The 23,703-nt window shown below is 40.1% G+C and overlaps 1 protein-coding gene across 2 annotated transcripts in view; it reads left to right on the top strand.

Annotated features, from left to right (window-relative positions):
- Nucleotides 1–23,703, top strand: part of LOC124723124 (epoxide hydrolase 4-like) — a 98,302-nt gene that overhangs the window by 48,315 nt on the left and 26,284 nt on the right. For both annotated transcript variants that reach the window (XM_047248310.1, XM_047248309.1), the window contains 2 exons: nucleotides 16,160–16,435; nucleotides 22,708–22,859. In XM_047248310.1, coding sequence (XP_047104266.1) covers nucleotides 16,160–16,435; nucleotides 22,708–22,859 — 428 coding nt within the window. The remainder of the gene's footprint in view (nucleotides 1–16,159; nucleotides 16,436–22,707; nucleotides 22,860–23,703) is intronic.

Genomic DNA, 23,703 nt, shown 5'->3' with positions numbered 1-23,703 from the left:
GTATATACTGCTTTCTAGATCTTGTGGACAAAGAGAGTGAGCTGGGTTTTCCAAGATCGTTGTTTTTGGAACTGATTTCAGTTTCTACAGAGGTGATTTTTGATTCCAGAAATGACGTAATACACGAGCATAAAACATGTTCCAGAATTGTACAACAGACCGACATCAGAGTTATAGGCCTATAGTTTTGTGCATCTGTTTGATAACCCTTTTGGAAAAAAAAGAATGACCCGTGCTTTTTCCAGTTATTAGGAAAGCATCACTCCTGCATGACAGGCACTCTGAAATCAGTCAGGGGACTGTGTAACAGAATGCTATGAGTTGAAACTGCTAAGTCCCAACAAGTCACTGACCTCTGGCAAGCTAAGTGCCTTCAGGAAAGTGCCATAGAAATGGAGCTCCACAACACCTTGAACTATAGCAAAGATGTTGTGACCTATAGAGATCAGGTCGACATTCTTGAGGAGAAATTGAAGGCTGAGGAAGGAATTGTTGATGTGCAAAATATATTGGAAAGGGTGAATGGGAATCTTATAAAATCTGGTTCCTTCATCCTTACCTTCAATAGCACAAAACTCCCAGATCATATAAAGGTAGGTTTCCTTCGTCTAAGTGTTCGGTCATGTGTCCCCAACCCAGTGTGCTGTTTTCAATGCCAGTGCTTTGGGTGCACTGCCTTAGGATGTAAAAGTGAAGCCACTTGTGGCAAATGTGGCAAGGCTGCCCATGATGGAGATGGTTTTTCCTCCCCTCTGATGTGTGTAAAATGGCTCTGGAGTAGGGATTGTAGTGTCTTTCTTGGAGAAAGGAAGATACAGGAGATTGACATCAAAATGCATCGCATATGGTGAGGCCAAATAGATCTAAAACGCCATGCAGCTTCCCACATTCACTGCATTTGCTTCAGCCCATAAAAAGTTTCTTGTAAGAGTCAACACTTCTACACAAACGGAGGTTGCTGGTGTCATCACTAATACCTGCGTTTGTCAGTGCATGTGTCAAGCTGGGGTTGTTTCAGAGCCTATAGCCCTCCAAAGAATGTCAGATAAAGCAACAGTTGCCACTACTGCAGACCTCCCAGTACCTCCAATGCCAGAGCACATCAGGCACTGCTGCTATTGCTGCTGCGGTAGCTCGTACAAAGCACTCGCAAACTGGCAAAGCAAATGGGAAGCTTCCACTGCATGTAAAAACAGGCGGTAAATCATCAGATCGTGTCGATGTCATTTGACTTAATGGACTTATCACTTACCACCACAACCACCACCACCAACACCACCACCACCACCTGTTGTGGGCCCCCGACCTCGGTGGAAAGACAGGATGAAAGTGCAACATCAGTGGGTCCAGGACTTGAGTAGGAACTGCAACTTCTGGCACAGGCACAACCCCTGTGCTTTTGTTTACAGGAAACAACACATTTCAAAGCCACTGATACCCTTGTGCTACAGGGCTATACCCTCTTCCGAAAGGATGACCTGACTGGAGAAATTGACAAGGGAGGGATTACTGTGTTTTTCAATAACACAAACCATTCCTCTGCTCTCTCCTTGGTTACTGACCTACGAACAGTAGCCATTGCAGGTGGGTCAGAAGATCACTGACTGTTCCCTGCATTTAGCTCCATAGTATGCGATAGACTCTGAGGCTCTCGGACGTTATTGAGCAACTCTCCTGCCCATTTCTCCTACTGGGTAATTTCAATGCCCATAATGTATTATGGGGCTCGAACTATAACTGCCCCAGGGGTCGAGTCTTGGAGAACCTTGTGATGTCTCAGGAGCTGTGCATCCTCAACACGGGCAGTCCCACTCATTTCTTTCGCTGCTAGTGGGTCATTCTCAGCCATCAATCTCTCTTTCTGCTCTCCAGCCCTTGTAGACGTGGCACAGTGGGAAGCAACTGATGACCTTCATTCCAGTGACCATTTCTCGCTGTGGATCCACCTATTGGATGGAGGAATTGGTGAACAGAAGCCACCAAAATCTATGATCAGTAGGGCTAACTGGACACTCTTCATTTAGCTTACTGTGTTTGAACACCATAACAGCATGCAGAAATGGGTGGACCACATCACACGAGTGATCCATCGTGGTGCTGACCTATCGGAGGATTTCCAGTTAACAGTTGTTTACAAATAGCAGCAGTGCTGAAACAGAGATGTCTCCAGCCAACACCCAGAGACATCGCTCAGATGACTGCAGAGCATTTTACTGCAGCTACGGCCATTGCCAGCCAGGATCTGGCATTTCACTGCTGCTATATGAATGCGGCGAGGGGCAAGTTGAGCTTAAGATCCCACAATTCTGAGTCTTACAACTGCCCTTTCTCCATCTGGGAGCTGGAACCAGCTCTATCTGAGACTTGTGATACTGCAACTGCTCACAACCAAATCCAGTAGTGCATGTTTAGACATTTGGCAGCAGCATCAAAGCAAATCCTCCTCAATTGTTTTAATCTGATATGGAAGACAGGCAGTTTCCCAACTTGCGGGGAGAGGCAATTGTAATTCTTCTTCTCAAACCAGGAAATGACAATCCATGTCCCAGTAATTACTGAAGCATCACCTAATGAGCTGTGCAGGAAAGACAATGGGGTACGTGGTTAAGAAACCTGGCAACTCCTTAGCCACTCTTTGTGGATTCTGGCGATTTCAGTCCACTGTCAACGTCACCCTAATAGAGGCCGCACTGTCAACGTCACCTTAATAGAGGCCGCTATTCAGCAGGCTTTCCTATGTAAACATCACTGTGTCAGTATATTCTTAGATACCAGTAAGGTGTAGGACACTATTTGGAGATACAGTATTCTTGTACAACTCCATTTATGGGGCTTTTGTGGCCACTTCCCCATTTTCATATGGTCCATTCTGTCTAAGTGCCTTTTTAGGTCTCAAATTGGTGATGTGCTTTCAAACTGTTTTGAGCAGGAGAATGGTGTTCCTCGGGACAGTGTTTCAAGTGTTACCCTCTTTGCCAGAGCTTGAAAGGGTGACTTGAAAATGACCCATCAGTTGCAGTTTACATTGTGGAGGTTAGAGGACTGGGTTGCAAATATGGGTTTTCAGTTTCCTGCAGGTGTGTGTGTGTGTGTGTGTGTGTGTGTGTGTGTGTGTGTGTGTGTGTGTGTGTGTTTGTTCATTCATTTTAATCACTCTCGTCTATTTTTAATTTTCCTGATTTGCATATGAGGGAATCACTCTCGTCTATTTTTAATTTTCCTGATTTGCATATGAGGGACACCATTCTACAATTTAAAGGCTCGGTGAGGTTTTGGGATCTCATTTTTGATTCCAAATTGTCACACCTGAGAGATGTGAAAACCAGAACCCAGAAGGCACTAAATATTGTAAAGTGCCTTAGCCACAGATCATGGGAGCATACATGGGCATCTGCTCCAGTTTTAAAGGACCTTTATGTTCTCATAGCTAGACTATGGATGCATAGTGTGTGGGTCAGTGAGGCCATCTCACCTGAAGATTATTGATACTGTCCACCATGAAATGCTTAGGCTGGCCACAGGTGCTTAGAGGACCAGTGTCTCTGTACAGAGACTGGGGAACCACCACTCACCACCATCTGGTGGCAGCTCCTCATGGTGCCTCAGGCATCTAAGTTTCTCACAGCTCTGACTTCACCTGCATACCATACCATGCTATTGCTTGTCCACCTCTGGAACGCCTTTTCTCAAAGTGTCCACCAGTGACGATACCATTTGGCATCAGCTTGCAGGGCGTGCTGGAGTCACTTGGTGTGGAGCATATGTGACCCAAAATTGAGGATTTTAACTGCCTGCCACCATCATTACTGCAATGGCCCAGTGTAATTTTAGATTTGGTGCAATACAGGAGAGACTGTACTCCTGCGCCTGTTTTTAATGGGATATTTTCTGACATTTTAAATGAGCACAACAATTATGTAGCTGACTTTACAGATGGGTCTAAATGGGAACTCCGTTGGTTTCTCTGGTGTCCTCCTGGATCGTGTCCTCAAGATCAAATTGCCTTCAGACTTCACTGTCTTCGACGCTTAATTATATGTGCTCTTGTGGCCACTGGAGCAGATGAGATGTTCTTCGTGTGCTAAATTCCTTGTCTGTTCTGATTCTCTTGAGTGCCCTTCACTCTCTACAATTCTTGTACCAAACAGGTAAGTCATCCAAGACATCCTGCTCCAGCTGCAATGGCTGGGGAAGGTGGTGTTTTTCTGCTGGGTACCTGGATACATGGGTATTGTGGGGAATGAAAGGACAGATCTGGCAGCTAAGGAGGCATGCTGTTATCCTCGGTTATTTCAATGTACCAACCCCTGCATGCTGCAGCCTCACTGTAGAGGTACAGTGTCTTGCATTGATGGGAGGATGAGCGACTGGAGGTGACAGACAATAAGCTCCATCTATTAAAGCCCACAACACAGCCGTGGCATACCTCCTTCTGGCCATGTCGACGGAGTGAGGTCCTCCTTACTTGTCCCTGCACAGGCCACAGCCCTATGACACATGACTTCTTGCATTGGTGAGAAGACCCTCCAATGTGTGATGCTTGTGGTGTGCAGATTTTATTAGACTGCGTTTTACTGTCTGACCAGAGGGCAATGGCAGATTTGCCAATAGATCTGCCCTATGTTTAAAGTAACATTCAAATGAATGTGGTGAGAGTTTTAAGGTTTTGTGGTTTGTGCAACTTATTTCCTAAAATTTTGGGGAGATGTTCTTAATGTGTTAACAAGGTGACTGATTCTTCCATTTTTTTGTGAGTGGTCAGCGAGTCAAATTGCCCTGTGTCTTTCTTTTAGCACGTCTGTTGTTTTACTTCTCTTTTAATCCCATGTAGAGTGCATTTCACTTTTTCTCCCTTGTCTTAAGGCAGGATGACACATTGTGTGAGTGAATGGGAATGTGGTGGGAGTGAGTGAATGCTAGTAATTTTATCTGCTGGTGACAATTTTGTAATTCTGTCCACATTAATTTCTTTTAATATGTGTAACGGTGCTGATAACCTTGGGTGTTAAGTGCCCTCAGTCTGAATGACCTCACCAAAGTTTCCCACATTAAATAACCCCAGTGAAACCATTTTCTACAGCTCCCACAATCCATACAACTACTTTCCTATGGCAACTCCCACAGTTTCCACTCATGATGTATAGCAGAGAAAAAAAAAGATGTAATATATGAAACTAAAAAAAAATTCTGAGCTCCATTTCCTTTATTTTACTGTTAAAGGATGTAAACTCCAATAATGTGTTGAGTTTACTAAGAGTGTGAGATCAGTAATGTGTGATGGATGCATGTAAACAAAATGTTGGATAGAAGTTGTACCTAACCAAAATTCAAAACAAGAAGAGAGATTTCCTAAATGTAAAGTCAGATTGCCAAATAGTCACTTGGGTGACAAGAAAAGACACACTAATATGGTTTTCCAAAGCAAAAGTACATAGTGTACATAAAGTCCGGGGACACTTTCAATTATTTATTGCACAAAAACCAAACATTGTACAGATATCATACATATGTCATTTTGAAGAGAAACCCTGAAAGTTTTTCTTCATGTATACCACCACAGTGTAGTTTGGTAATTTGCCAATAGTCAGTGCTAGTTGCAAACATGGTGAGTTCAGGTGCGGAGCGAGCTGTGTCATGAAATGGCCTCCCCAATCACCAGATCTCATTCCGTGTGACTTTTTTCTGTGGGAACACATTAAAGATCTGGTGTATGTACCGCCTCTACCACACGATGTAGCAGAGCCCCGGGGGAGAATACAGGAAGCAACTAAAACCGTCGATGATGCCATGCTGGGATTGGTATGGCAAGAATTTGATTACCGTATTGACATCTGCCGGGTCACACTCTTCAAAGTGGAATATGTATGACATCTGTACGATGTTTGGTTCTTGTGCAATAAATAATTGAGTGTTCCTGGACTTTATGTACACTCTTTATATACAAAACTACTCATGGACGTGCACAGTTTGAGAGAGATCGAAAATTTAGTTTATACTAAACCTCCAATATAATAACCACTAACTGTATTGCAAAAGATATCAATAATGTGAAACAGACAAAAAAACAAAACAAAAATAAAATATAAATACAGTGTTAATGTCTAGACAAGCACTAAAATTACACTTGTTATTCTGCCCCCATGTTGGCAAAGAAAGACACACGTACTGCAAAGTCTGTTGTATTTCAGGATGCCAGATAATGATGCAGAGGCTGGGGTTGGGTTGGGTTGGCATCTATATTAGGTGGTGGAACTGGGTTGTTGGTCAGGAAGCTAGTAATCCGTAACCTTGGATGGAGTAGCAATGGAGTGGTGAGGGATGCCTAGTTGTCATTAGATGTTCAAGAAAACAGCATTGTTCAAACATTCATTTATTGCTCAGCAACGTACAATAGTCGTGATGAAGCTTGGAGGAGTCAGTGTACCCAAAGCCGAAGCTGTACACGGTCGATGAGAAGGTGCTGTGGTCAGCTAGAGGCTGGTCACTCTCTGCCCCTGGTGTCACATGACTGGTGAAGTGATGATGGCAATGTTTTGACAAGGACTCTGACTCCAGCAGTGGGTGGCAACCCACAAGAGCAGTCACAAAGGCTAGAGGCAGCCACATGATGGGGGCAACACTGGGGCCTGCAGAATCATGCCATCAAAATGAGCAGAAGGGAAAGTGTACTGGCTCTCCTAGTTCACTGGTTCCACTGCAACATCTCAGCTGTTCCACTTGCGTGAACCATGGAAGTACATGTTAGCACGGCAATTGCAGGTCATGAATGGAATCGTTCATGAAATTTATGTAATGAATTACGTGGATATAGTTAACTTACCTCAGTGGACATCAGTTCTCCGTTAGTTTCGACAATTTCCAAGCAGTCTTTGAAGTTTTTGAAGACTTCAGCTCCTTCAGAATTTGTTTAATGCCACTGAAAAATTAGCGTTTCATATAATGAATCAGCTTAGGAATGATGTCCATCACATGATATTTGCAACATCCAAAGTTTGATATTTCAACACTAATGTGATCTATACTATTTAAACATTCATAGAAAATGTTGCCCCATGAACTGTCCGTGTAGGGTTTTACTGCGACAATATTTTCCACCTATAAGAATAGTGAAGGCGCCTTTTGATGGGTATGATCAGTGTCTTCTCTGTAGAGGAGCAGTAATCTCTAATAGATATCAGTAAAGAGTGTAGCATGTAAGATAAATTCCCATTCAGCTGGTGGCTGTCATACTGCATACTTGTGGCTACAAATGAGTTGTATTTATATGGGTTTGTTCTGTCTTTGTTTCGCTGTGACATAAATTCCGGTCATGTAAGCTACAACAGAGCTGCAACTCGGGCATCAAGCAAGCAGAATGCTCACCACCTGGCAGTTCTACCTTTCTGCTGTGACAATGAAATCACATCTACATTTGCAAGCCACTGCATGGAGTATGAATTTTCTGTTACACTCTCAAATAAAGGGAGGGGAAAAGATGGCTGTCTATATGCCTCTGTACAAGCTTTAATTTCTCATATCTTTGTGGTGCTTGCACAAAAATCTATTAGTGGCAGTGGAATCATTCTGCAGTCACCTTCAAATGCCATTCTCTAAATTTTCTCAATAGTATCTTGCAAAAAGAAAATAGTCTTCCCTTTGGGGATATCCATTTCAATTCACAAAGCATCTCCATAGTACTTGCATGTAGATCGAATCTACTAGTAACAAATCTAGCAGCCTGCGTCTACATTGCTTTGATGTCTTCATTTAACCTTGCATGGTGGGGATCTCAAACATTGATTAGTTACAAAGAGTGGATCGCAGTACTGTTCAATACGTGGTCTCCTTTACAGATCCCCCCAGGAGACTCACAGTTCTTAATGGTGCCTGTGGGGCACCAAGCTGTTGCAGCGCATTCATCCTTCCTGGGCTGAATTTCCTTGCCTTGCCCTTACCCTCCCTCTGTGTCCTCACCCCTTCCCTGCTGCCTGCTCTTTCCCCTCTCTGTCTTCTTATGTGTGTTGATCTGGTTATCCCGCTAGTGTCCTGTATTCCTTGTGGTTTTGTTCCCCTTGCCTTTTCTTTTTCATCCTTCCTTTTTGGTATTTTTGGTCCCCCTTTGGGGTTTGACCTCCATTTCTAAATTTTCTCTCCATAGTGTGACAACAGTTGGGACAGAACTCCTTCCCTAGCATCTTCGGTGTGGATTTCCCTCCCCCTTCCTTCTCCGCCATTAGACCCCTTCCATCCCACTAGGTCACCAGCACCTATCCCCCGTTTCCCGCGTCTCCTCGAGGGGCGGATTTACAGCTTTAAATCAAATTGTTGTTCGACCGACTCCTGGGAGGCCATCCCCTGTCTAATAAACTTTACACAATTGAGGAGACTTGCACCACATGACATTCTTCCTTCTGTCTCACCTGCTGGGAATGTACCATCATCTACTGTCTTCATGTTGGCTATACCAGGTTGACCCATGGTTTTTTACTCTGCAACGAGCCCCCTCCCCCCTCCCAACTCTCCCCCACCCCTTTGTAATTGCTGGGCTCCCCTCACAATGATCAATATTTTGCTGGACTGCCCCTGCCTTTCTTGGCCGTTTGTATTAAATATGCTCTCCAACATTCCTTATCTTGGGTGTTAGTGGATGGCCCTCACATGCTTACAGCTGTCCTCAGTTTTCTTCATGGAAGTGGTCTGTCCACTCAGGTAGAAGTCCTTGAGTTTTTCCTCTGGAATTTCAGTCCCTCAGTTGGTGTTGGTTATGGAGGCCTTGGTCTTGTCTCCACACCAGCGAATTGCTCCGTGCCTTTTTCCGTAAAATTTATCTGGTCTGTTGTGCAGTTTGTTTCCCCTTTTCCTTTTTCTCCTTTCGCTGGTGTTGTCTCGTGTGTGTGTGCCCTGCTGCTCTCCCTGTTTCCACTCAACCCCTCCTGCTCTTTCCTCTTTCTTCTGCCCTGATGTCCCTTTTCTCTCTTCGTTTGCTTTTTATCCCTTCCCCTTGACTGGACTGTGCTGTTTGTGATGTTCCTCCCTCGATTTCTGCCATCTTAGGTAATGAATGGGACCGATGACCTGACTGTTTGGTCCCTCTCCCCCCCTCCCCCCTCTGCTGGCCGCCATCAAACCAACCAACCAACCATCCTTAACAGATGAACCACACTTTGCTAAAATTCACCCAATAAACCAAGGATGAACACTGGCCATCTCTACTACCATCCTTGCGTGCATGTTCCATTTCATATCACTTTGCAATGCTACACATAGATATTTAGTTGATATGAATGTGTCAAAAACCACACTACTGACATTTACATCTACATCTAAATCTGCATGGATACTCTGCAAATCACACTTACGTGTCTGGCAGAGGGTTCATCGAACCACCTTCACAATAATTCTGTTATTCTAATCTTGAACAGTGCGTGGAAAAATGAACACCAATATCTTTCTGTGCAAACTCATGATTCCCCTTATCTCAGTATGATGATTTTTCTCCCTATGTAGGTCAGCGTCAACAAAATATTTTCGCATTTGGAGGAGAAAGTTGGTGATCGAAATTTCGTGAGAAGATCCTGCTGAAACAAAGAACACCGTTGTTTAATGATGTCCATCCCAAATCCTGTATCATGTCAGTGATGCTCTCTCCCCTATTTTGCTGTAATACAAAACGTGCTGCTCTTCTTTGAACTTTCTCAATGTACTTCGTTAATCTTATCTGTTAATGATCCATTACCACACAGCAGTACACCAAGAGAGGATGGACAAGCGTAGTGTAGGCAGTCTCTTCAGTAGATGTGTTAAATTTTCTAAGTGTTCGGCCAACAAAACTCTGTGTCTAGTTTGTCTGATGCCATATTTGAAAATTTCTATTGTCATCCCTATGTGGTGCCAGGCTGTGTGCTAACTACTTGATGCCGTGTAGCAATACTTGTATCAGCTGGTTGCTTCTACTGTAAGTACCTAGCCAGCCCTTGTCTGACCTGCTTCCATGAGGCTCTTGCATTACTGGTAGTGGTGCTTTATTCAGCCATGCTAGGTAAATTAGTTGCAGTGCAACAAAGTTAAAGATACGTGTACACTAGTTGCAGTCCAATGTTTGGTGAGTATTGAAGAGGTGAGTAGACTGCCTCAGACCTATAAGCCTCTACCATCGCTGTAAGATAACCATTTAGATAAAAGAGACAATGTTGGAAAACTGGACTAAACCTGTCAGGTTGCACTCAGCTGATTCTTTCTGACAATTTTGAAGAGGACCCCCAAACAGCTTTAAAAACGGAGAAGCCAACAAGCCCTGCACATAATCTACTAACTGCTGCAGTTTCCCCAGTACATTGGAAGGCAAGGGACAGGAAAATCCTTCACTACTAAATGGCTCCCACTCTATAGTATAACAGAAATCAGTTCAGATCACAGGTAGAAGAGTATACTGTTGACGCATAAGGACCCATATTCTTGTATCTTCAGGAGACATCTTAGAGTGATACTGTTTTAATAAGGGGCAATGTCCTTAATAGTAAGTAGGCCTTCAGTGGCTAAGAGATAAAAGGGAGACTGCCTAGCTTTATTAATGATTCATGCAATTATTCACCTCCCCCTTTCACCACCAGCCAACATGTTGGAATCGTGGTGTGCAAATCATGGTGTGCATGTACGTGTGTACCATTGGGCTACTGTATATTCCACAGATCTACCACTACACAATGTTCTAAGTGAAAAGATGGGTCCCCCCTTCATTTTATTTCAATGTGTGTAATTACGGCCACGGTATCGAATGAAAAGTATCAATACTGTACTCGTGAGTAGTATCGGTCAAAAAGTATTGTACTTCTGAAGGTATCGACAAAAAAGTATCGATACCCCCAAGTTATTGATGCTTTTGGTATCAATAGATTTTTCGAACAAAATGTGAACATTTACAAAATATTATCATAGAAAAATTGAAAGTATTAATGCTTTGAGGTGCGTTTCCAAATTTTCTATGAAGTTTTTTTGTATAATTTGTACTTCATATCATACAAATTCAACATCTATCCATATTTTGAGATTTCAGAAATTTAAATGAACTTCACAACTTCCAGTCTAGTCGTAAGATACAACTGGTAAGCAATAATCTAATGCACAACACACAGTACAGTCTGCTCCATACAGCATAATACGTGCCTACGTAGAAGATACACGGCGATCCCTATGAATGTTTTAACATTGAAAATAATAAGCAATATTTCAAGTAATCAAACAATTTATTTAGTATAAATATTTCACAATATGAAATGCAAATTATGGTTATATATTTCTAACCTACCATTCTTCCTCTGCACAATCACTTAAAAATAGTTTATCCAACCGTTTTGGTGATAGCCTGTTTTGCGTTTTAGACATAGTACTGTCTGTTTTAGAAAACGTTCATGAAAGAGGAAGTGGCCTAACCTGGTGTCTTGAAAATGGATGTTTTTGAATCTGGGATCGAGTAAGCAAGACATGGCTACTAAATGACTATCTTCCACTTGTCTAAACCTGTGCTGACTCTTCTAAGGGTTCCTGCCACCCAGTCACTAGACAAATTCAAAGCATCTATTTGTGTTTTTAAACAGTTGATCATCGGTATAATTTTACTGATTGTCACATACTGCTCTCCGGATATTTCTTTAGAAACGTATTCCAATGACTTCAAAACATGAAGCAGATCTTTAATATTGTGCATTTATATGGCCAATGGAGTAGACGGTGCTTTCTCATTAAGCATCAGAATTTGACGCATGAAAGGAGCCAGTTTGATATGCCTCTCAAGCATATAATATACAGAATTACAACGAGTCTTTACGTCTAAGATCAACTTCAAAGTAGTTCCAGTTTGTTCTTGCCTTAATAAATCACTCTGAATCACGCTTGACTTGAAATATTTAACATCTGTTACTTCATTACACAATAAATTAAAATCGTTGATTGACAGTTGATTCAGCAATAAGATTAATGGTATGGGCAAAACAAGATAAATGTTTCCCTCTACCTATTAATTTTGTAATACCAGCTACCATATTTGCACCATTATCAGTAATAATAGTGGTGATTTTCTCAGGTTTGATATTCATTCCTCGACAAATTTCTTGCATCTGTTCAGAAATGTAGTCTCCAGTACGCCGTTGATCCAGTGTGAAGTAAGTTTATTATTATCAGAATAGTGGGCAGTGACACCTAAATAACTAGTGGTAGTCATTATCTCGGTCCATACATCACAGGATAGTGAGATATGATTTAAACTTTCGAATTTCAGTTCAATTTTTGGTCGCGTAACTCTGTAGGAACTGTCTAGATTTTCTTTTAGTGTAAGCTCTGAATCTTAAAAGATGGACAAACCTGACACATCAATTTCCAGAATCCACGACCTTTAACAATGTCGAATAGTCGTTTGTCCACACAAATAAAATAGAGACAATTTGCGCTACAGGGAGTTTGCTCTCCCTCCTTCCTCATACTATAGCTTTCTCTGTAGTGTTTCTCCAATGGAAAGTTGCTTCATTTTGTTAGATGGTCTGCTTTCTGCGTCCGTTGAATTCTCTGATGATTGCACAGGGTTGAAGACCTTATTCCCAGAAGTGACGTCAATGTCGATAGGCTCACTGGGCGATGGCGATGATTGTTGTTGCTCTTTTATCTTCAGCCATTTTGGTGGTAACTTGATTGTCATGTGCCAGGTTTCCTTTTTCACTGAAAAATACAGGAGGAGTGGATTTTTTTTTAAACAAAAAATAAAAACTTCCAGTGTAGAACACCTCATACATGTGCTTTTTCAGCCGGCCACTGTGACGAGCGCTTCTAGGCGCTTCAGTCTGGATCCGCACTGCTGCTGCGGTCGCAGGTTCGAATCCTGTCTTGGGCATGGATGTGTGTGATGTCCTTAGGTTAGTTAGGATTAAGTAGTTGTAAGTCAAGGGGACTGATGACCTCAGATGTTAAGTCCCATAGAGCTTAGACATTTGAACCAGTTTGTGCTTTTTCCTCTATTCTCAGATAGACGATGATTTAGTTTTTTTCTAAATAAAAATGAACTAGTTTCAGAAAAAGTAAAAATCTAAAAAGTATAATATTCTAAGAATATTAGTAAATTTACCTCGATATTGTGCTTGTGGGATGCTTTTGCAAATGTTTCTTCATATTTGATGTATTCCCCGATGATTTTAAGGTTTTGAAGCAAATTTTTCATTTCACTTCATTGGTGTTTAAGCGAGTGTAATAATTTTCACAGGCGCCATCCTAGGTGTGCATGCAAACCACTTGCTGAAAACTGACAAACAAATTTTTATTTTCAAGAAAGCCAAATTGTTCATTTAACATTTCTAACACAAAGTACCACGTGTGGACATATAGTATTTTGTTAGCGTTTTGAATAGCCGGTAGCGTTGCAACTGTGTTGCCAGCCTAATATTTGTGGCGCCGCAGTCGCATTGCGTCAGTGTCAACAGTCTGAGCTCTAAAAAGTACTCGCTACCTACCATGAAGTACTTATTGAGTAAAAGAATCGATTGCAAAATGTCGAGTAGAAAAGTATCGTTATCGATTATCAATACTTTTTTCAATGTCCCCACGTGTAATATGCTGCGATGTCCTCCAGTTGTCTGCCCTAGACATTGAGCTGTTGATAACATCTTGATATTAAGAAACACATTTTTCAAACATAAGGCGAAGTATATACTTAAGCACTGTTACGGGGTCAGTAATCGACGACAACCTGTAGGGGCAGTTTCAAATTCTTACACAAAGTACTGCCACGTGAACCCTATTTGATATGGATACACATGCCAGATAAAACAGTACCCAGATGAAAGCTACAAAATATGTACAATAAGGATAATTTGATGCTGGATTTGACTGTATTAGTGACACATGTGACTGTATTCCTGAAGCATCTGTCTTCCAGCTAACTAAGAGAATAACTTGTCTACTATTTAAGTAAATATTTCTGCTTTACAATTGGGTTCAGATGTTGGCCACCTAATGAAAACTTTGCCACTTTTTGGTTGGTGGCAGCAAAATGTATCAGAGATTGTGACAACTGTTCTTGAGAACTGGAAACCATGCCATTAAACAAACATGAATAATGGAGGATTCTGTGGAGAGGTGAAAGATGCATTGTTAATGCTATAATGACAAACTTCTCTCTTGTGACAAATGAGGGATGTGTGGTCCAGACTGTGGCAAAATATTTTGCTATTAGGTTTCCATCATTACCAAGTGATTGTTGAAAGGAGCTTTTGGAACCACAGTTCCACCAATAATGCAATTTACAACTGCCTTTCAACATAGGAAAGCTGAATTCACCCTAATTTGTGATCCCAACACTGCACCAGGCTATGACGAAAACCAGTATGTGTTGTGGGCACCTCAGTGAGAAAACTAAAGAAGTCCATCAACCTGTTAATGCTATATGGGAAACAGGACAGATTCCTGACTTCTGGGAGGAACATCCTGTATTTATCCTCCTCAGAAAACTGAAGTACCAAACTTGTCCTAGTAATTATTGTAGTTTTTCTTCCACTACCTGCTTTAACTGATGGTCAGACAGTCAACTGATTATGGGCCTGGTTCTTAGAACCCAGATAATACTTTTTCCCTCTTCCTTTTATTTGTTGTTGATCTGTGGTCCTCCTGTAGGTAATGTTATATCCATAGCAAAGACACCCTTCAGTGGTCTTTGTTCATTTATTACTTTCGAATTTTCAGTTCACATTCTTAGCCTGGCAACAAGTCAACAGTTAGAAGGCTAGAAAAGTAAGCACTAAAGCTTGGTTCAAAGTTTTTCAACAGAAAAAATTGTTTTTCTTTTCACTGTTACATTCATGATTTTAATGTCAATGCCTGTACTGAAGGCGCCATTTTAAAAATGCAATGGTTTTTTTTTAAATCAGAAGATTATGTGGTCTTCATGCATGGAGTGCCTGGAAACTTCATTCCACACAGTGCTTCATATGTTAAAGTGCATTCTTACTGGTATATGGGAACAGACTGAACTTGCCTGTTCCAATTTTATATAGCTGTATGGTACATAGATGATTTTGGATGCACGTTGTATGAATGAATGTTGGCCCATGAGATCTGAAGGAACTGGATGAAATCCATTGTGACTAAATCACGCAGACCAAGGTGCATTTAGTACAAGGCCCACTCCAAACATTAGGCAGAGGCTGGCAAACTGGAACTTGAGTCGGGCAGCAACTCCTCATGATGTGGGAAGCATACAAATTATACAACGTACGCCAGGCACCTTCATTTCATTCTGTTGCTAGTGTAGTCATGGTAAGACTTTCATTAACTGTGTTCAAGCAATTAGTTCTTATGGGGTTTGTGCAAAGAACTGATTTTCAGAAATGAGAGTGAATGTTGAAGTAAATAATGACTTGGACTTCTCAAGAGTCCCAGAATTATTGGAAATTTAATGAATTTCAGAAAATTGAGCAGTCCCAATATATTTTCTTAGGTATTTGGTTTATAGTATTTTAGAGGAGCACAACAATTTTAAAATAGACTCCCTCGGCTCCATGCCTGTCTTCAGGCTTTTCCCATGAGAAACCTTAGCCATGTAAAACACTTAGTAATACAGAGTTGTGTAGACAATGAAGCAGAGGAGCTGTGAAAGAAGGAAGAACTTTCTCATTTCCTCATATTCCATTAGTGGTCTTCTGATCTAACAGCAATAGGACCTCCTATTCCTCCCAAGACAGCAGCACGAACACATTTTCTGCTGGCCACCAGACGACATAGGAGTAAGGTGAATTGAGTGAGCTGAGAAAACAACTGTGCATGGCACGTGCGCGTGCGTGCGCGCGCCTCTTTCCATTTCAGTGAGTACATCGAAGGCCCTGATGTCAAATGACCTAGATATCACCCCCAGCACGACACAGTTGCCGCAAGTGAAACCATCTTGCAATGCCCAGAGTACAGTGTCTGATATTATAGGAAACTAATAAAGCAACTGCGGGTGTAGAGTTTTTTTAATTTTTTTATGACTAGTTCATACTGTTGTTGTAATTTTCTTAAGCTTGGAAAAATGTTGTTGGGTAAGGGAGTTGACTAATTTCTTTCTTTGTCAGTTGGCAGCACTGTTCTTACTCTAGTGTACATACTCAACAAATTTTTTGTGTATAAAAATTTTGATATGTATGATTTGCTTTTTTTTGTGCAGGGTTGTTGCTCTGGATCTTAAGGGATTTGGTGACTCAGATAAGCCAGCCTGGAGGAGGAGCTACCGTGTTGACACATTACTGGCAGAACTGAAGGAACTGATAACAGCTCTTGGAACCTCAAGCTGTACAGTTGTTGCTCATGACCTTGGCGCATTATTATGTTGGTACCTTGCACACCAATACCCTGATATTGTTGAAAAATTTGTGTGCATATCGTGTCCTCACCCAAATGTTTACTGGAGTACAGTTCCAAGAGAGAGTGTTTTCAACTCGAGGTAAGCGTTTTCCACCTAATATTACTTTGTATCAACAGAAGTTTGTTGAATTACCTAGTTTCTTTTCTGGTGTTGCAAATGAATGATATGAGTGTGTTTAGGCCTGAAATGGAGGAGGATGAATTTTATCCATAGTGGATGCTGTTGAACTCTGTGGCTGTTCCTTTATAGGGTGTAGAAAAATTTCTACTACCAGTCACAATAAAAGGTTATTTATTTGTCACATGATCGGTTTCAGGCTTTTGCTCATCCTCAGGTGTTTATATTGCTGGAGATCACTGTATAAATACAAAAAAAAATTGCTGGTGACTAAACAGATAAAAGTGGGACAATTGTAAGTGGCAAGGCAGCATTTGTCAAAAATATATCTGTACGTACTTAAAGATGAAGCATCATTATTATAGTTACGCTGTGATGACAGTTTTTCCACTTAGTTGCACACTTAACATTTTCATGTCCATATTTCAGTTTTATAAAGTTTAGCTGCATATTTCACTATTAAGATGTGCACTCATGAAATACACTGTGTTTACATACAAACATGTGGGCTATGGTCTAAGAACTCAGGCGTAGCTGGTGTAAAGATGTTGCTCATCCAGAAACATGTAGGTTATGGTCAAAGAACTTAGCCACAGGAAGTGCAAGTGTGTTGCACATGTAGAAACTTAAAAAGCTATTATAGACTGCAAAGTTTTTTGATACACATTATGAAATTTTTGGATCCACATTTTTGTCGGAGAACTTAGATCTAGAAAGTACAATGATGTTACACACATGAAATTTTGAAAGCTATTACAAATTATACAATGACAGTTACAGCTTGTGTTTGCAATATTATTTTTACAAATCACGGTAGTGACACTTTAACTGTTGTATGACTGCTACATTGAATTTCCATAGAATATTACTTTGTTATTATATCAGAGGATAATTAGTTTTTGTTTTTGAATATCTCATGAAATATGTGAAGATAAGATTTGTTTTTGCAAGCTCCACTTGTTTGTTGAGAATAAGGTCTGGTGAGTTATATCCACAGCTCTCTCACCAGACCTTACTCTCAGTGAACAAGTGGAGCTTGAAAACAAATCTTATCTTCACATATTTCATGAAATATTCAAAAGCAAAAACTAATTATCCTCTGATATAATAACAAAGTAATATTCTATGGAAATTCAATGTAGCAGTCATACAACAGTTAAAGTGTCACTACCGTGATTTGTAAAAATAATATTGCAAACACAAGCTGTAACTGTCATTGTATAATTTGTAATAGCTTTCAAAATTTCATGTGTGTAACATCATTGTACTTTCTAGATCTAAGTTCTCCGACAAAAATGTGGATCCAAAAATTTCATAATGTGTATCGAAAAACTTTGCAGTCTATAATAGCTATTTAAGTTTCTATATGTGCAACACACTTGCACTTCCTGTGGCTAAGTTCATTGACCATAACCTACATGTTTCTGTATGAGCAACATCTTTACACCTGCTATGTCTGAGTTATTAGACCATAGCCCACATGTTTGTATGTAAATACAGTGTATTTCACAAGTGCACATCTTAATAGTGAAATAGGCAGCTAAACTTTATAAAACTGAAATATGGACATGAAAATGATAAGTGTGCAACTAAGTGGAAAAACTGTCACCACAGCATAACTATAATAATGATGCTTCATCTTTCTGTAAGTACAGATGTATTTTTGACAAATGCTGCCTTGCCACTTACAATTGTCCCACTTGTATCTGTTTAGTCACCAGCAAATAATTTTTTTTGTATTTATACAGTGATCTCCAGCAATATAAACATTTACATGAATGTACAAACACCTAAGGATGGGCGCAAGCCCGAAACCGGTCGTGTGACAAATAAATAACCTTTTATTGTGACTGTTAGTGGAAATTTTTCTACACCCTATGTCAGAGGAGGGTGTTTGTGGCACTGAGAAATTTGCAGAGAACAATGTGGGGCTTTACTGATGATAGAAATGAGAGAGAGTAAAAACTAATTAAAAAAAGAACGACTTATACAAGTAAGGAAAGATGTAGGAAAAATGGGGAGAGCGCAGACCCAAAAGTGACTAAATTGCTTTCCTGTGGGTGGAGGGGGCACTAGTTTGGTTTTCTGTAGGATGCAACTACTATACCCTGTTGTGAATTTGACACTGTTGTCTATAGGATGTGTCATTTGGTCGGAGAATTTGTTTTCGTAACTACCAGTAAAAAGTCAGGGGTGGGGGGTGCAGGTTCAGTGAGTTGGTTTGTGCTTGTCAATTTCTGACCAACGATTGTCACTCAAAACTGAATTGTGGTTGTGGTAGAAGGGTCAATCTGTTAACATGCAGGTATCCTCGTTTTGGGGAAAATGAATGTTACTCATTAATATGCACTTAGGAAAATAACTTTAAAATCGATAACATTCATAGCTTGAACTGCATTAGTTGGTGTTTCCAAAATGTGAGTGTAATACTGCTCCCTCAGTGTACACAGTGTGTGTGTGTGTGTGTGTGTGTGTGTGTGTGTGTGTGTGTGTGTCCAGTACACAGCAACATCTACATGTATAATCTGCAAACCACTGTGAATTGCATGGCAGAGGGTATGTCACATTGTACCAGTTATTCTGGCTTCTTCCCAGTATATTCACATATGGAGTGTGGGAGGAATGATTGTTTAAATGCCTCTGTGCTTTCAGTAATTCTAATTGTATCCTCACAGCCTGTATGTGAGCAGTACGCAGGGCGTTTAGTATATTTCTAGAGTCATTATTTAAAGCTGGTTCTTGAAACTTTGTCAAGATAGTTTGTCTACCTTTGAGTCTGCCAGTTCAGTTCATTCAACAACTTAGTGACACTCTCTCATGGTTCAGGCAAATGTGGAACCATTCGTGCTGCCCTTCTCTGTTAGTCCTATTTGGTATGGGTCCCACACTCTTAAGCCATATTTTAGAACTAGTTCCTCTGCATGCTCATGCCCTGTGCTGAAGTTTAAAGTTCCTCATTGAGATTTAACATTACTGATGTTTTATCTAATTTACTGAACATGTATATTTTCTGCTTGTTTTACTTGTCATTTGTATTTTGGTAATCATGTTGCCAAAACTGCATCAGTCACTTATAACACTTTTGATGTGGACATTCTCAAAGAGGTCAAGTTTATTTATTGCCATTAAAATGAATATATTTCAGGGTTACGAACTATCTGTTCTAAATAGTTTTCAGAGAAGGCATTTAGTAATGTTTCACAGGATGTCTTACATCATGCCCACCACTAATAAAACTGTAATCTTCCCAATTGACTGTTGGGTGATTAAATCCTCCACCAATGAGTACAATATGATTGAGGAACTTACATGCAAGTAAACTGAGGTTTCTGAAAGTCTTCAGTTATATCAAGAGATGAACCTGGTGGGCGATAGAAGAATCCAATTATTTCATGCACACCCCCGACACTGAGTCTCGCTCAAACAATCTGACACGTAGCTTCAGTTTCTGTCTCGGTGGGTTTGAGTTTGTCTACTGAGACAAATCCACCACCTCCATTTGCCTATCGTTTCAATTTACACTTAAATTTTCTCCAAAAATCTCACTGCTATTAATTACAGGTTTCAACCAGTTTTCTGTACCTAATATTATGTGAGCTCTGCTGCTTTTCAGCTGTGCTTCAAACTCTGGCAGTTTGTTGGGAATGCTTTAGCAGTTTGGCAATTAACCGTTAGGACAGAAAGTAGCAGCCTAGTTTGTCACAAAACCTTCGAAGTCTCTGGTTTAGTCTTTCCATTTGACTTGGAACCAAAGGACCATAATCCTCTCTAGGGACAATGCTGCAAATAGTGAGCTTCATTGAAACTCCCTGTGCAAGGCTGGTGTTTTCAACCTTCTCTGCCAGTCACTGGAATGACCCAAGTATGACCTCAGATTGTACCGTGTAGGAATATTCTTTGATACTGGAAAAGCATATGACACTATGTGGTGGTAAAACATACTCATCTAGCTTCACAACTGGCCTTCTGTGGAAGGTTGCCATTTTTATGGTTGCCAATTTTATTAAAATTCTTCCTTTTAGAGTGCTCATTCCATCATCTAGTAGGAAGCATACTCTCGAGCAGTTCTATGCAAGAGAATGGTGTCCTTGTAAGGCACATATTGTTACCCTCAACATTGCTATAAAAGACACAACTTACACGGTAGTGTGTCCATTGAAGATGTCTTTGTTGTCAGTTGTATGATGATCTACTCCACCTCCTGTATAGCTTCTACAGCTAATCAGCTACAATTGACACTTGACAGACTGGAGGATTGGGTACAAGACAGGTTTTAAGTTTTCAGCAGATAAAATAATGTTTTCATTTTAATCATCCGCCACAATTTTAATGAATCAGAAATATTTTTTAATCAGTCAGATTTCTGAGTGGCATTTGATCAAAGGCTCACATGGCTTCCACACTTGTGGAAACTTCGTGTACCAGCACTTACAGCTGTAGACTTTTTAAAGTATTCCAGCCTGAACGTTTGTCTAAAACTATTTTATGAAACATTTTTTCCAGTCCCGTTAGGATATGAGTGTATCATTTATGGTTTGCTGTAACTTCATATGTAGATGTTGGACACAATACACTGTGGGTATCAGAATGACAACAGGGTGCTGAAGCTGTGAGCTATCACTTACTACCAGATGGCAGCTCCTGACAATACAACATTCCTTTAAAGCTAAGGCAGTCACATAATCTCCAACTTCCATCATTTTGCTCATCTCTAGCAGAGCCACTATTCGTGAACTGCCCATGGGTCAAAAAAGTCATTAGGGATCTGGACAAAGCACTTCTTAGCAAGACCAACGTAGACGCTATTGAGGTCCTCCTAGTCTTATCAAGCAAGTTGGCACAGTGGTTAGGCACTGGACTTGTATTCAGGACACCAGTAGTTAAAAGTCCTTGTCCAGCCATCCAGATTTTGGTGTTTTGCATGTTCTGTATTCTTCAACATTCTGAAGTTGTGCTCTCTCTAGTGACATTGTCCTTGATGAGATGTTAAACTTTAATCTTCCTTCCTTCTTGTCTTCTACATTTTGGGCTTATTCGTTTTATGTAATTTTTAACTCGAGACATTTTTGAGGTGGGCAGTGTTGGTAGTGGTGGGATATATGTGGATTTGGTCTCATCACAGGTGGGTCCTTCTGAATGTTAAGTGACACATTCTGAAACAGGTGCTATTACATTTCCTTTGTGTACAATTATAAAAAATTGTTCTGTAAGGAGAAGTTTTTCTTCACTTCACAAACTGGAAACATTCATATCCAGCTTGGGCACTGAGAATCATGTTGTTGGGCACCCTAGAAGAAATATCATCCATCATCATCTGTGCAGGTGTTCACACTTCGGGTTGCCACTTCTGATAATACCATAAGTGTTATTTTTAAAATGTAAGTGTACTTTGCAACATCAATATTATTTTTAAATTTATAAGTACATATCCACTTCCACATTCATTCATAAAATCAGTTTGTCATTTCTTTCATCTGTTTGCTCCTTCTGTGATGAATTTATTGGGTGCAGACACTATATATCATATATCATCAAAAATTAAATTAGGTTTCCTGTATTATTTTCTTGTTATTACTACCTTGGCTATATTTGCTGCAACTTTTTTCAGCTGGCTTAGTTCATACTTCAGATTTGTGGATGTCTGTAAAATGGTGAACCTCCAGTGTCACTGTATTTTGAGACCTGCAAGAAATATATGCTACTGTTTCCTAATGCTGAGTTGTTGCATCTAGCCACTGATTGCAGTATAGTGTAGATTATAAGTTCAAAGAAACATTCTTTCTGTGTAATCCTCATTAACAGGTTGATTAATCTTACAAATAAATTATGCTTTCGATTTATTGAAGTACATGTATGTCGTCTAAACAAAGTCTTCTACCAATCTGCATTTAGCATACTGTCTCAAACTAAAATTGTTTGCCAGTTATTTAAACCACCAATTTAACAGTACTGCATATTTGTTCCAAATATTCAGGGTGACCTATAAGAAAGTATGTGCACTTGTGTGCACATGCAGAGTATTTGTAGTTTCAAAGTAGTTCCATAGTCTGTAGGTTTTTAAACTGGAGCAAATAATATTTTTACTACTAATGCTTAATGTACATATTGTAGAAATGAAATTGCTGTTTTTAAGTATAAGAAAGTCTTAATTTGTAAACCTCTCGTACTTGAGGTGGGGGGTGGGGGTGCAGTTAACTTGATTGATGTTTGTAAAATATATGTCAATGTTTCAGCTGGATCAGTTTCAGTCAACTCCCTTACTTACCAGAAACAGAAGCCTTAAGAAATGGTCTGAGCATAATCAATCAGCGATACCCTCATCTTCAAAAAAAGAGTGATGCGGATGATTATCTTGTAGCAAACAAATATGCTTTTTCTAGGAAAGGTAAAACTCTGTTGGTATTATTTGCTTTCACTTTCACTATCTCACAGCTTAATTGTTTCTACATGATGTAGTGGAAATGTTCCATTAATTTGTTAACCACAGGTAACTGTTAGTTTTATTATTAAGTGCTGTCTTGACTGGTATTGATCAAACATTTCTTCATGAGGTGTGGCCATGAAGTTTTGATTATTAGCCCAAAAAATAGTTAAAGTTCATATTTTTTTGTTTGTGTTGTGGGTCATTGCGTACCAGGACTGCAGACATGTAGCTGCAAAGAAGCAAAACCTTAAACATCTTTTGAGATGATAATTAAAATTTGATTATATTTTGTACAAAAAGAGATGCGACTTTGGTTTATGGCTAAATCAGTGCTGGAAAGTGCTCTCTATTTGAGGGCTGCTGTTCACAGAGAGAGATATATATACTTCGGCAAATTCATGATTTTGCACATAAACAATGTTCTAGCAAATTACTTGTCTGTGATATATGAAATGATAGTCTTAGAAGACCTGAAATTTCAACGCAGTTTACAGTTAGCAGATGGTAAAGTTATATGCCGATATGAATATCCATGGATACATCTGCTGACTTCCATAGTAACAAATACTTTGCAGCAAAAACCTGCGGGGTTGCATATATCTGTGTGTCTATCTGCTGACACAACAAAATTTCTTGTGGTTAAAAGCACACTGTCAATACTACAGTGAAGTTTTTGTTTACTTGAATTAAAAGTTCCCAACATACGTCATTGAATGTAGTGGTACCACATATCTGTAATAAAGTTGGATAAAATCTTGGTCAGCCTGCATACACTGACCTTGTGTTGCTGCGAGCTTAACTTGGG

This window comes from Schistocerca piceifrons, chromosome X, assembly GCF_021461385.2.
Source record: "Schistocerca piceifrons isolate TAMUIC-IGC-003096 chromosome X, iqSchPice1.1, whole genome shotgun sequence".
In the NCBI taxonomy this organism is placed as follows: domain Eukaryota; kingdom Metazoa; phylum Arthropoda; class Insecta; order Orthoptera; family Acrididae; genus Schistocerca; species Schistocerca piceifrons.
Note: the sequence above shows the minus strand (reverse complement) of the source record. Positions and strands in the feature narration are given on the sequence as shown.